Raw genomic sequence first — 12077 nt, 5'->3', positions numbered from 1 at the left:
GCACTCTACACTTCATGTGAATAAAGAGCTAGTTGTGTTTCACAGGAACGATGTTTCCTAAATCCAAGTTGACTGTGTGTCAACACACAGTTTTCTTAGAGGTAATTCATGGTGTTCGAACACCATATATGTTCAAAAGCCTGCTACATATCGACGTTAACGATATGGGCCTGTAATTTAGTGGGTTACTCATACTACCTTTCTTGAATATCGGTGTGACCTGTGCAACTTTCCAGTCTTTGGGTAAGGACCATTCGTCGAGCCAACGGTTGTATATGATTGTTAAGTATGGAGCTAATACATCAGCATACTCTGAAAGGAACCTAATTGGTATACAGTCTGGACCAGAAGACTTTATTTTTTAAGTGATTTAAGTTGCTTCACTACTCCGAGGATATTTACTTCTACGTTACTCATGTTGGCAGCTGTTCTTGATTCGAATTCTGGAATATTTACTTCGTCTTCTTTTGTGATGGCATTTCGGAAGACTATGTTTAGTAACTCTGCTTTGGCATTACTGTCTTCGATAATATCTCCATTGCTATCGCGCAGAGAAGACATTGATTGTTTCTTGCCGCTAACATACTGCACATACGACCAGAATCTCTTTGGATTTTCTGCCAGGTTTCGAGACACCGTTTCGTTGTGGAAACTGTTATAGGCGTCTCGCATTGAAGTCCGCTTTAAACTTCGAGCATCTGTAAAATATCATCAATCTTGGTGATTTTGCGTCTATTTAAATTTGGCATGTTTGTTTCGTTGTATCTGCAACAGTGTTCTAACCCGTTCTGTGTACCAAGGAGGATCAGCTCCGTCGTTTGTTAATTTATTTGGTATAAATCTCTCAATTGCTGCCGATGTCTGAATTTAAGCCACATCTGGTCTACACTTATATTATTAATTTGGAATGAGTGGAGATTGTCTCTCAGGAAGGCGTCAAGTGAATTTTATAAATTTTGAATGAATGGAGATTGTCTCTCAGGAAGGCGCCAAGTGAATTTTTATTTCCTTTTTTGAATAGGTATATTTTTCGCTTATTTTTCGGGGATTTGGAGATTACAATATTCAATCTCGCTACAACAACCCTGTGTTCACTAATCCCTGATTCGGTTTTGATGCTCGTCATTAACTCAGGATTATTTGTTGCTCAGAGGTCAAGTGTGTTTTGACAACCGTTTACTATTCGCGTGGGCTCATGAACTAGCTGCTCGAAATAATTTTCAGAGAATGCGTTTAGCACAATTTCGGATGATATTTTAAGCGTACCTCGCGAATTAAACATGTATTTACGCCAACATATCGAGAGTAAATTAGAGTCACCACCAACTATTATCGTATGAGTCGGGTACGTGTTTGAAATCAAACTCAAGTTTTCTTTGCACCTTTCAGCAACAGTATCATCTGAATTGGGAGGTCGATAAAAGGGTCCAATTATTATTTAATTCCGGTTGCCAACAATGACCTCTGCCCATACTAACTCACCGGATGCATCTACTTCCATTTCGCGACAAGTTAAACTGTTGTTCTTCGCAAAAATTTCGGCTGAGCTTATGTCCGGCTTTAGCCAGCTTTCAGTGCCTATAACGATTTGAGAAGTAGTGCTTTCTGTTAGCGCTTGGAGCTCTGGTACTTTCCCAACACAGCTACGACAATTTTCGACTGTTATACCAATGGTTCCTTTATCTACGTTCTTCCAGTGTTCAGCCTGCTCCCTTTGTGACTGAAGCCCTTCTCGTGTTTTCCCGAGACCCCCTAACCTAAAAAAAAAAACCGCCCAGTCCACGCCACACAGCCCCTGCTACCTTTGTAACCGCCTCCTGCGTATAGTGGACACCTGACCTATTCAGCAGAACCCGAAACCCAACCAACCTTTGGCGCAAGTCGAGGAATCTGCAGCCTACACTGTCGCAGAACCGTCTGAGGCTCTGATTCAGACCCTCCACTCGGCTCTGTACCAGAGGTCCGCAATCAGTCCTGTCGACTATGCTGCAAATGATGAGCCATGGTTTCATCTTGCAAGCAAGACTGGCAGCCTTTACCACTTCTGTTAGCCGCTCTAAACCAGAGAGAATCTCTTCTGATCCAAAGTGACACAGATCATTGGTACCGACGTGAGCCACCACCTGCAGTTGGCTGCACCTTGTGCTCTTCATGGCATCCGAGAGGATCGTTTCCACATCTGGAATGATTCCATCCGGTGTGCACACGGTCCACATTAGATATCTTACCCTCCTTGTCGGCCAAGTCCCTAAGAGGCCCCATAATGCGCCTAACGTTGGAGCTCCCAACTACCAATAATCCCACCCTCTGCGTTTGCCCGGACCTTGCAGGCTGAGTGGTTACCTCTGAAACAGGACAGGCGACAGCGTCTGGCTCAGCGACAGTGTCAGCCACAGACGTCACCTGGAACTTGTTTGTCAGACAAACTGGGGAGGCCTTCAGTGCGGCTTCCTGGGAAGTCTTTCAGCGCCTGCTTCGCCCCGGAGCGACCTCCCACTCGACCACAGGTGAGGGATCAACCTCAGTGCGAGCAGTAACTGGGTTGGTCACTGGTGAGGACCGATCGGAGGACTCTGGCGTGCTGGACGTCCGTTGGATCCCCACGGCAGGCCCATAACAGTGGTGCCCATCCACTGCAGCCTCAAACTGTATAACCGGAGCCATCACAGCCTGAAGCTGAGAGCGAAGTGTCACCAACTCGGCTCGCACCAGCACACAACAATCGCAGTCCCTGTCCATACTTAAGACCGTGGAAAACAGCTAAACGGACTATCAGTACGTGCTGTGCAATTCTACTTTAGAACCTGCCGGAAACGCACGAACTGTGCCTAGCAATACACAGATATTCAAAAACCTAACTACCGAAGCACTCAGGTTAAACTAAATAATTTGCCCCTGATAAGGAACTTGTAATATGTCACAAAATCGGTTTACTTTCTGACGCAAACGAAAACGCGAGAACTGTGGCTATTAGTTTGTTTTTCCTCGGTACGATGCCATCTACCAGCAAGACAATGCAACGTGTCACACTGCTCCCAGTCTTCGCAGTCAATGTGTGTGGTTTGAAGAGCACCAGAGAGTTTACTGTACACTCCCGGCCGTCAAACACCTCCAATTTAAACCCAATTGAGAATCTGTGGGACCAACTCGATCCGTCTGTATGTGCCATGGATCTTCAGCTGGGAAACCTAATCGGAGCACAGCTGGCATGGCACTGGAAACCTCACTGGCTCTCTTCCTGCATGTCTCACACTGCACTTAAAAACATGGTCACTCAGGCTTTTGACAGGTGGTCACATGAATGTGGCTCGATAATGAACTGCTTCATTAATGAAATCTGACAATATCACATTAATAATTTAAACACTTCTCACGTTTTATTTATAGGATTATGTATTATGTAAAACTCTCTTAATTTATGCAAATAAGTACTTAATGAATAAGCTGAAAACACCTCCACTATATAATCAGGAGCACAGTGAAGTAATTTTTTCTACTCCCTTATCAGAGTTGGGCAGGAAATGCTGAGGAGGATATGGTCTATTAATCTGTAAACTGAAGAGCGAGGAATGGTCTTGGTGGGGGAAGTGGCCTTTGCCAGAGGAAAGACAGAACTGCTGTACAGGATGACTAAGAATCTGATTCCTGTCTGGCAGTACAAGGCGGTGATCAGAGGTTTACGTAGCTCCTGTACATATATGCATTTTTATTAATAACTAATATCCATATACCATATACTGTTAACACATTTTTTGGAAAATAAACGCTCTCCAGGAATGTCTGCACACTACGTCATAAGTGATTTACAAGTCGCACTGCGGAAGATCGGTATAACTGTGAAACGGCGTGTAGTTGCTTCTTGTCGTGATGGGCTTGAAAAGGTGGGGACCCACCTACTTGGTCTTCGTTTTGGGGACGCACTGGCATCCACCGCGTCCCCAGAGCATAATGTATCCCTTAATGCCGCTCTACTGGGGTGAGTCAACAACTTTGGAATTATATAGAAATTTATTGTGAAAACTTACTGAACCGGTAGATGTGTGTGTCATTCTGTAGCAAACAACCTCAAGTTTCACAGAAAAGTGTTAAGTACCATTTTGGCTCGATGTGATGCGGCAAACATCCCACCGGTAATCAATTTCTTTTCACACTCGTTGCAGCATGTCGGATGTAACATGAGCACCGGCAGCGTACATTCGATTTCTCAGGTCGGCTGAATTGTTTGGTGGGGAGGAACGGTCTTTAATGAAACCCCAGAGAAAGAAATCCAGTGGTGTCAAGTTTGTGGAGCGAGGTGGCCATGTGATTAGCCCTTCACGGCCAATCCACCGACCTGGGAAGCGATTATCGAGAAAACCTCGAACTTCCCTGAGGAAATAAGGTGGTGCACTGTCTTGCTGGTTGTAAACCCTCCCATCTCGGTCTCGGTCATCTGCGTCGACCTGTGGAATTAAAAAGTTTATAGCATATCGAAATACACCAAAACACACAGGAAGCGCACTCTGTAATGTTATGAGACCCTCACTGCCCTTTTCTTAACTAATTTGTGCCTAATTTTATTCTGAGAAGCTCAGTAATGTATGTAAATACCAAGCGAAGCACAGTTGCACAGCAAGAAACTCTTTAGCGCGCAATCCCTGCAACGATATTAGTTGTGAATTTTTGAGTATGTACTCAAAAAAAACCTGATTCATTAAAAGAAAAAGAGGACTGTTAATCTGTATCTTTTGGAAAGAGGACGTGTTGTTAGGCCGTCGTAATGAAAATTGCTATTGTAGTGATAAAACTGAGTAATGTATGTGTAAGAGTTGCCAAACATTTATGTATACAAATTTTCTGGAAGTGAAGGATAGAAATATCTTGTTTTTGGTAGAGGTGGTGAACTTCATTGTCGTCACCAGCTATCAATCGACAGAATTGTAAATGTACAAAGTTCACTAAAAATACAGGAAAGGAAATGCATTCTCTATAGTTTTCATTCAATACCTCTCATAATTTATTCATTACAGTAATTGGATTATAATTTTGTACAATAGTATGGTGCTGAACTCCACTGACCAATTTTGATGTAGCAGGACGTGTAGTTCAAAGGAAGTTTGTGTGCCAAGCAATCACCTTTTCTCACGAAAAGCAGAATATGTCCTACCAACCGATCCCATTTCTAGTCAAGTTGTGCCACAAATTCGTCTTCTCCCCCATTTTATTTAGTACCTCCTCATTAGTTACGTGATCTACCCATCTAACCTTCAGCATTCTTCAGTAGCACCACATTTCGAAAGCTTCTATTCTCTTCTTGTCTAAACTATTTATCGTCCATGGTTGACTTCCATACATGGCTACACTCGATGCAAATACTTCCAGAAAAAACTTCCTGGCACTCAAACCTATACTCGATGTTAACAAATTTCTCTTCTTCAGAAACGCTTTCCTTGCTATTGCCAGTCTAAATTTTATTTCTACTTCGACTATCATCAGTTATTTTGCTACCCAAGTAGCAAAACTCGTCTTCTAATTTAAGTGTCTCATTTCCTAATCTAATTCCCTGATCGTCACCTGATTTAATTCGACTACGTTCCATTATCCTCGTTTCGCTTTTGTTGAGATTAATCTTATATCCTCCTTTCAAGACACTGTCCATTCCGTTCAACTGCTCTTCCAGGTCCTTTGCCGTCTCTGACAGAATTACAGTGTCATCGGCAAACTTCAAAGTTTTTATTTCTTCTCCATGGATTTTAATTCCTACTCCATTTTTCTTTTGTTTCCTTTACTGCCTGCTGAATACACAGATTGAATAACATCAGGGGTAGGCTACCACCCTGTGTCACTCCCTTCCCAACCACTGTTTCCCTTTCACGCCCTTCGACTGTTATAACTGCCATTTGGTTTCTGTATAAATTGTAAATAGCATTTCGCTCCCTGTATTTGACCCCTGCCACCTTCAGAATTTGAAAGAGAGTATTTCAGTCAACATTGTCAAAAGCTAGAAACGTAGGTTTGCCTTTTCTTAATCTATCTTGTAAGAAAAGTCGTAGGACCAGTATTGCCTCGTGTGTTCCAACATTTCTATGGAATTCAAACTGATCTTCCCCGAGGTCGACTACTACCAGTTTTTCCATTCGTCTGTAAGGAATTCGCATTAGTATTTTGCAACCGTAACGTATTTGAGACGTTTGAATGTCTTTTTGCCTGCTTCATTTACTGCATTTTTATATTTCCTTTCAGCAATTAAATTCAATATCCCTTCTGTTACCCAAGAATTTCTACTTGCTCTCATCTTTTTACCTACTTGATCCTCTGCTGCCTTCGCTATTTCTTCTCTCAAAGGCACCCGTTCTTCTTCTATTGTATTTCTTTCTCCCATTCTTGTCAATCGTTCCCCAGTGCTCTCTCTGAAACTCTCTACAACCTCTGGGTTCTTTCAATTTATCCAGGTCAGATTTCCTTAAATTCCCATCTTCTTGAAGCTTATTCAATTTTAATCTACAGTTCATAACCAATGGATTGTGGTCAGAGTCCACATCTGCCCCTGGAAATGTCTTACAATTTAAAAAATGGTTCAAATGGCTCTGAGCACTATGGGACTTAACATCTGTGGTCATCAGTCCCCTAGAACTTAGAACTACTTAAACCTAACTAACCTAAGGACATCACACACATCCATGCCCGAGGCAGGATTCGAACCTGCGACCGTAGCGGTCGCGCGGCTCTGGACTGAGCGCCTAGAACCGCGAGACCACCGCGGCCGGCTCTTACAATTTAAAACCTGGTTCCTGAATCTCTGTCTTACCATTATATAATCTATCTGATACCTTATAGTATCTCTAGGCTTCTTCCATGTATACAACCTTCTTTCATAATTCTTGAACCAAGTGTTAGCTATGATTAAGTTATGCTCTGTGCAAAATTCTACCAGGCAGCTTCCTCTTTCATTCCTTACCCCCATTCCATAGTCAACTACTACTTTTGCTTCTCTTCCTTTTCCTACTATCGAATTCCAGTCACCAATGACTATTAAATTTTCGTCTCCCTTCACTATCTGAATAATTTCTTTTATCTCATCATGTTGTTGTTGTTATGGTCTTCAGTCCTGAGACTGGTTTGATGGAGCTGTCCATGCTACTGTATCCTGTGCAAGCTTCTTCATCTCCCAGTACCTATCGGAACCTACATCCTTCTGAATCTGCTTGTGTATTCATTTCTTGGTCTCCCTCTACGATTTTTACCACGCTGCCCTCCAATACTAAATTGGTGATCCCTTGATGCCTCAGAATATGTCCTACCAACCGATCCCTTCTTCTAGTCAAGTTGTGCCACAAACTTCTCTTCTCCCTAATCCTATTCAATACTTACTCATTAGTTATGTGATCTACCCATCCAATCTTCAGCATTCTTCTGTAGCGCCACATTACGTTTCATCAATCTCTTCGTCATCTGCAGAGATAGTTGGCATATAAACTTGTAGTACTGTGGTAGGCATGGACTTCGTGTCTATCTTAACTACAGTAATGCGTTCACTATGCTCGTTATATTAGCTTATCAGCACTCCTATTTTTTTTAATTCATTATTGAACCTATTCTGCATTACCCTTATTTGATTTTGTATTTATAACCCTGTATTCACCTGACCAGAAGTCTTGTTCCTCCTGCCAGCGACATTCACTAATTCCCACTATATCTAACTTTAACCTATCCATTTCCCTTTTTAAATTTTCTAACCTACCTGCCCGATTAAGGGATCTGACATTCCACGCTCTGATCCGTAGAACGCCAGTTTTCTTTCTCCTGATAACGACGCCCTCCTGAGTAGTCCCCGCCCGGAGATCCGAATGGGGGACTATTTTACCTCCGGAATATTTTACCCAAGAGGACGCCATCATCATTTAACTGTACAGTAAAGTTGCAGCATGTCCTCGGGAAAAATTACGGCTGTAGTTTCCCCTTGCTTTCAGCCGTTCGCAGTACCAGCACAGCAAGGCCGTTTTGGTTAGTGTTACTAAGCCAGATCAGTCAATCATCCAGACTGTTGCCCCTGCAACTACTGAAAAGGCTGCTGCCCCTCTTCAGGAACCACACGTTTGTCTGGCCTCTCAACAGATATCCCTCCGTTGTGGTCGCACCTACGGTGCAGCTATCTGTATCCTGAGGCCCGCAATCTGTTAGTTACAAACCCAAAAATTGTTTTAACTCACCTTATATGTCATGAACAGTCGTGATTTCCATATCACAGTTCGACATGAACGAAATTAGGTTATAAATATCAGTAGTGAAATGGAATCTAGTGGGAGACAGGGTTTGAATTCTCTCTCTCTCTCTCCTTTTTTTTTTTTTTTTTTTTTTTTTAATCGAGTGGGATGACGCAATTGCAAAATACTGGGTTTGTAATGGGAGGACGGTGGTTCGATCTCCGTCCGGCCAACGAGATTTAGATTTTCCGTGATTGTTTCATCAACAGACATTTCTCTGTTTTACCAAGTCTAAATTCCGAATTTCCTCAAACCAATTATTATATGTGATGGACAGCTTTACTCTACTATTTTTCATGGCTGCAGATGAAGTTTTTTTGAGTTGTCACGCCATTCATTAACCAAAGTTCAGCTAGGATTTAAAACGAAATATAGACGAAACCGATGATTTTGTTTTTGTTGTTAGAGGAATAATTTTGAATAGTAATATCTTGTAACACAATACCTGAGGTAAAATTAAAATGTTTTAATTATGAACTTTATTAACAAGCCAAAAAACTCATTCTAGGTTTGTAATGTGAATTAGTTTATCATTCAAGCATGTTTGAGTTCTTCTAAAGGCAGTACAGAAGAAAATGTATAACAGCCACAATTCCGTAATCACGAATGGGAATTTATACTTTCAGGTACTAATAACCAAGCAGTAACAATGGCAAACAAAATCTCGCGAACTACATTCGTCGAAATAGTGTAGTGCCTGTCTCTTATTCTGCTGGAGGACTTTTCAGTCCGACAAAATTAATGACATTACAGAAACAAAGCAGAAGTCCCTATGGCTTAGGTTTTCTGACTATAGTGAAAGGTTTATGGTTACATAATTAACTAAACATCAAACGAGTGACAACGAAGGAACAGTTAATTTACGATTTCATTAACAGTTCCGTAAGTCTTGCCGCCCTGGGAAATTATGTTTTTACCGTTTGCTTTTGCACGTCATTTTTCCACTGTGCGATAACCTGAAGTATATAAAAAATTCTCGCAGGACACGCTTCCAGCCGTTGCTACTGGAATGCAGTCCTCGTATGCTATAGGCTTTGATAACATGACGCATAATATTTGAAACCGGGACCTCTTCGCACCATCGTTATTATTAACTTGAAGCATGACAGCGTGAGAAACTCGACGAAGTAATGAAATAAGAAAAAAGAACTCAAAACTGAATATTCAGGATTGATCGACGAAATACGCAAGTCCAAGTATAGATCTCAACAAATATTTTTAATTCAAAATATCATTTTAAGGAAACATAACGTTCGACCGATTTTCAGACCAACTAAGAAAATGGGCCAAGCACTTCGTTCCGTTAAGGGTAAACGTCCCCTCTCTGTCTGCTAGTGGTATATATAAGATTCCGTGTACATGTGGTAGGGTCTACACTAGAATTACAAAGAAAAGTATGAATACACAGTTGAAGGAACATAAAAGTCTTTGCCGACTAGGGAAAACAGACAAGTCAGCCGTGGCGGAACATGCTCTTCAGTCGGGTGATCACGTAGTGAAATTTTCGGGAACTATGACGAACTATTATCCACGGCTATTCAGAGAAGCCATCGAAAGATACAAACTTGGGGATAATTTTAACAGAAAAGAAGAATCTATGAAACTCAGTGATGTATGGACCGTGGCACTACAGAATCGAAGAGAAGTTTTTATCTTTGACGTACTGTGATCGGTAGCTATATTTTATTCGTGACAAGGTTTATCTCTGCTATTGGGTGAAATCCAGACCACGCCCACTTTCCACGGTATTTAGGCTGTTCTTTGACGTCCGACTCGTCAGTCGGCAAGACTCAGCACAACCAGGAGCACTTCCGAAGATGTCCAACGTAGCTTTGGACGAAACGTCAGCGATAGAAGAATGGTTCAAATGGCTCTGAGCACTATGGGACTTAACATCAATGGTTATCAGTCCCCTAGAACTTAGAACTACTTAAACCTAACTAACCTAAGGACAGCACACAACACCCAGTCATCACGAGGCAGAGAAAATCCCTGACCCCGCCGGGAATCGAACCCGGGAACCCGGGCGTGGGAAGCGAGAACGCTACCGCACGACCACGAGCTGCGGACTGCAATAGAAGAGTTCCATGGACCACGGCCATACAACCCGGAAGAATTCTCGGCAGCATTTCGCTTTTGTGGAAATGACAAAAACACAGCTACATGACATAGTCTCACGCGCGGATTTACTCACAATAGTGCAGCGGCAAACGGACTACGAGAACAGACGAACAATAACGAAGGTTGCCGAGGTTGGAGGTATCTCACAGGTAGCGACGATCGAATGACTAACATTGCAACAATTCAGTGCGCTTCAGCATTTTTCGAAGTAGGGCATGGCTGGTTTCGTTTCACCGAACTTCTGCTTTGTCTCCAGTGACCTCGTCCACGTTCAGACGATTAACCTTAATCTTTCTCTTCCTTATTGCCTGCTATGGATCAGACTAGACGCAGCCAGCTCCTCAGTCGAAATGAGCAGAGCACACGGCCCAACATTTCGCACCGCGCGCGGACGGAAATAGGCACCCAAAAGCGGGCGGAATTGTAGGTCGTCCTCACGACGCTGGTCCTGCGTGACTCGAGTAGCGCACGGCGCGGCGCGGCGCGGCAGTAGCCGATCGACATCGGTTCGCTGGCCGACCCCGTCCGAGCTCGGTGGCCACGTCAGAGCCGCCACGGATGTCGCTGCCGGCGCTCGGGTGGCTCCGGCCAAGTTCGGACGCGAGCCGCACAGTCATCGGCCGGTAGTTTCTAGTAACCCGCGCCGCAGCGATGGCAACGTGCACGCGATGGAGCGACGACACGGTGATGCGCTTCGTCAACCTCTACTGCAGGCACGAGTGCCTCTGGAACACAGAGCTCGACGTCTACAACGACAAGCCGTCCCGTCTGACCGCGCTCGAGGCCATCGTTGCCGCAATGGGCATTCCGGAATTCGGTGTCTCCGACGCAAAGTACAAGATTAACAACCTGCGTTCGTCCTACTTGCAGGAGCTTAAGAAAATCAAAACGTGCGCGCATCGTGGCGAACGTTACGTACCGACCGTCGTCTGGTTCCGCAAGATCGACTCGTTCCTGCGGCCCCACGTAAAGCAACGCTCGCAGGTCGCGTACCGGCACGTGAGTCATTCGCTGGCAGCTATTTGATGCTTTCGGCTCGCTGTTATAATTTCTCGCTCTGTCGTGGCAGGCTTCGTACAGTCTCGGTGAAAGATGGCTTCCATTAGTCTTTATACATCGATACGTCCCATGTTTGTCCGTATCTACATCTTTTCCTTCGCAAGTTACTTTACGCTTTGAAGCAGACTATTACTCGTTCAGTTTACCATTGACGTTTTAGGTGGGCGCGGTGCGAACCGTTGACGTGTGCTGCTATTGGTTTGTTTCGGATGAAGCACGAACGTTATAACTGCCTTCATTGTAAATGTAACACGGTTCGTGATCTGTACTTGGTACAAGTGCAGCAGATAAAACAAATGTACACTCTGTCAATACATCATTGTTCAGAAAAACAATGGAAATGAACAATAATAATATAAAACTGTTGTTTTAGGCTCGAGCAATGCAGCTGTGCGTGCGTTTAGGGAGACAGCGGTACATTCAATTTTAATATATTCTTCTACAGAAAATCATAGCAAAGGAAAAAAAATTGTTGTGTTACGGTCTAATAACTGAAGTGAAGTGAAGGTGTAATATATTTCCTATTAACACTTTCTTCTACAGACAATCTTGCGAAATTAAAACTGTTGTTTTTGGATCTAATAACTTCGTAGAGGGAGGCCAAGAGATGAATACACTAAACAGATTCAGAAGGATGTAGGTTGCAGTAGGTAC

At 43.3% G+C, this 12077-nt stretch overlaps 1 protein-coding gene across 3 annotated transcripts in view; it reads left to right on the top strand.

Annotated features, from left to right (window-relative positions):
* The window catches only part of LOC124545007 (protein bric-a-brac 1-like), a 467428-nt gene that overhangs the window by 91325 nt on the left and 364026 nt on the right, over nt 1-12077 (top strand). Inside the window, exon 1 of one of the 3 annotated variants that reach the window (XM_047123769.1) lies at nt 11016-11363. The exons of the other annotated variants lie outside the window; for them this stretch is intronic. Coding sequence (XP_046979725.1) covers nt 11016-11363 — 348 coding nt within the window. Of the gene's footprint in view, nt 1-11015; nt 11364-12077 lie in introns of those variants that run through there. 3 annotated transcript variants of the gene reach the window in all.

This window comes from Schistocerca americana, chromosome 8 (assembly GCF_021461395.2).
Source record: "Schistocerca americana isolate TAMUIC-IGC-003095 chromosome 8, iqSchAmer2.1, whole genome shotgun sequence".
NCBI classification, from domain to species: Eukaryota; Metazoa; Arthropoda; class Insecta; order Orthoptera; family Acrididae; genus Schistocerca; species Schistocerca americana.
Note: the sequence above shows the minus strand (reverse complement) of the source record. Positions and strands in the feature narration are given on the sequence as shown.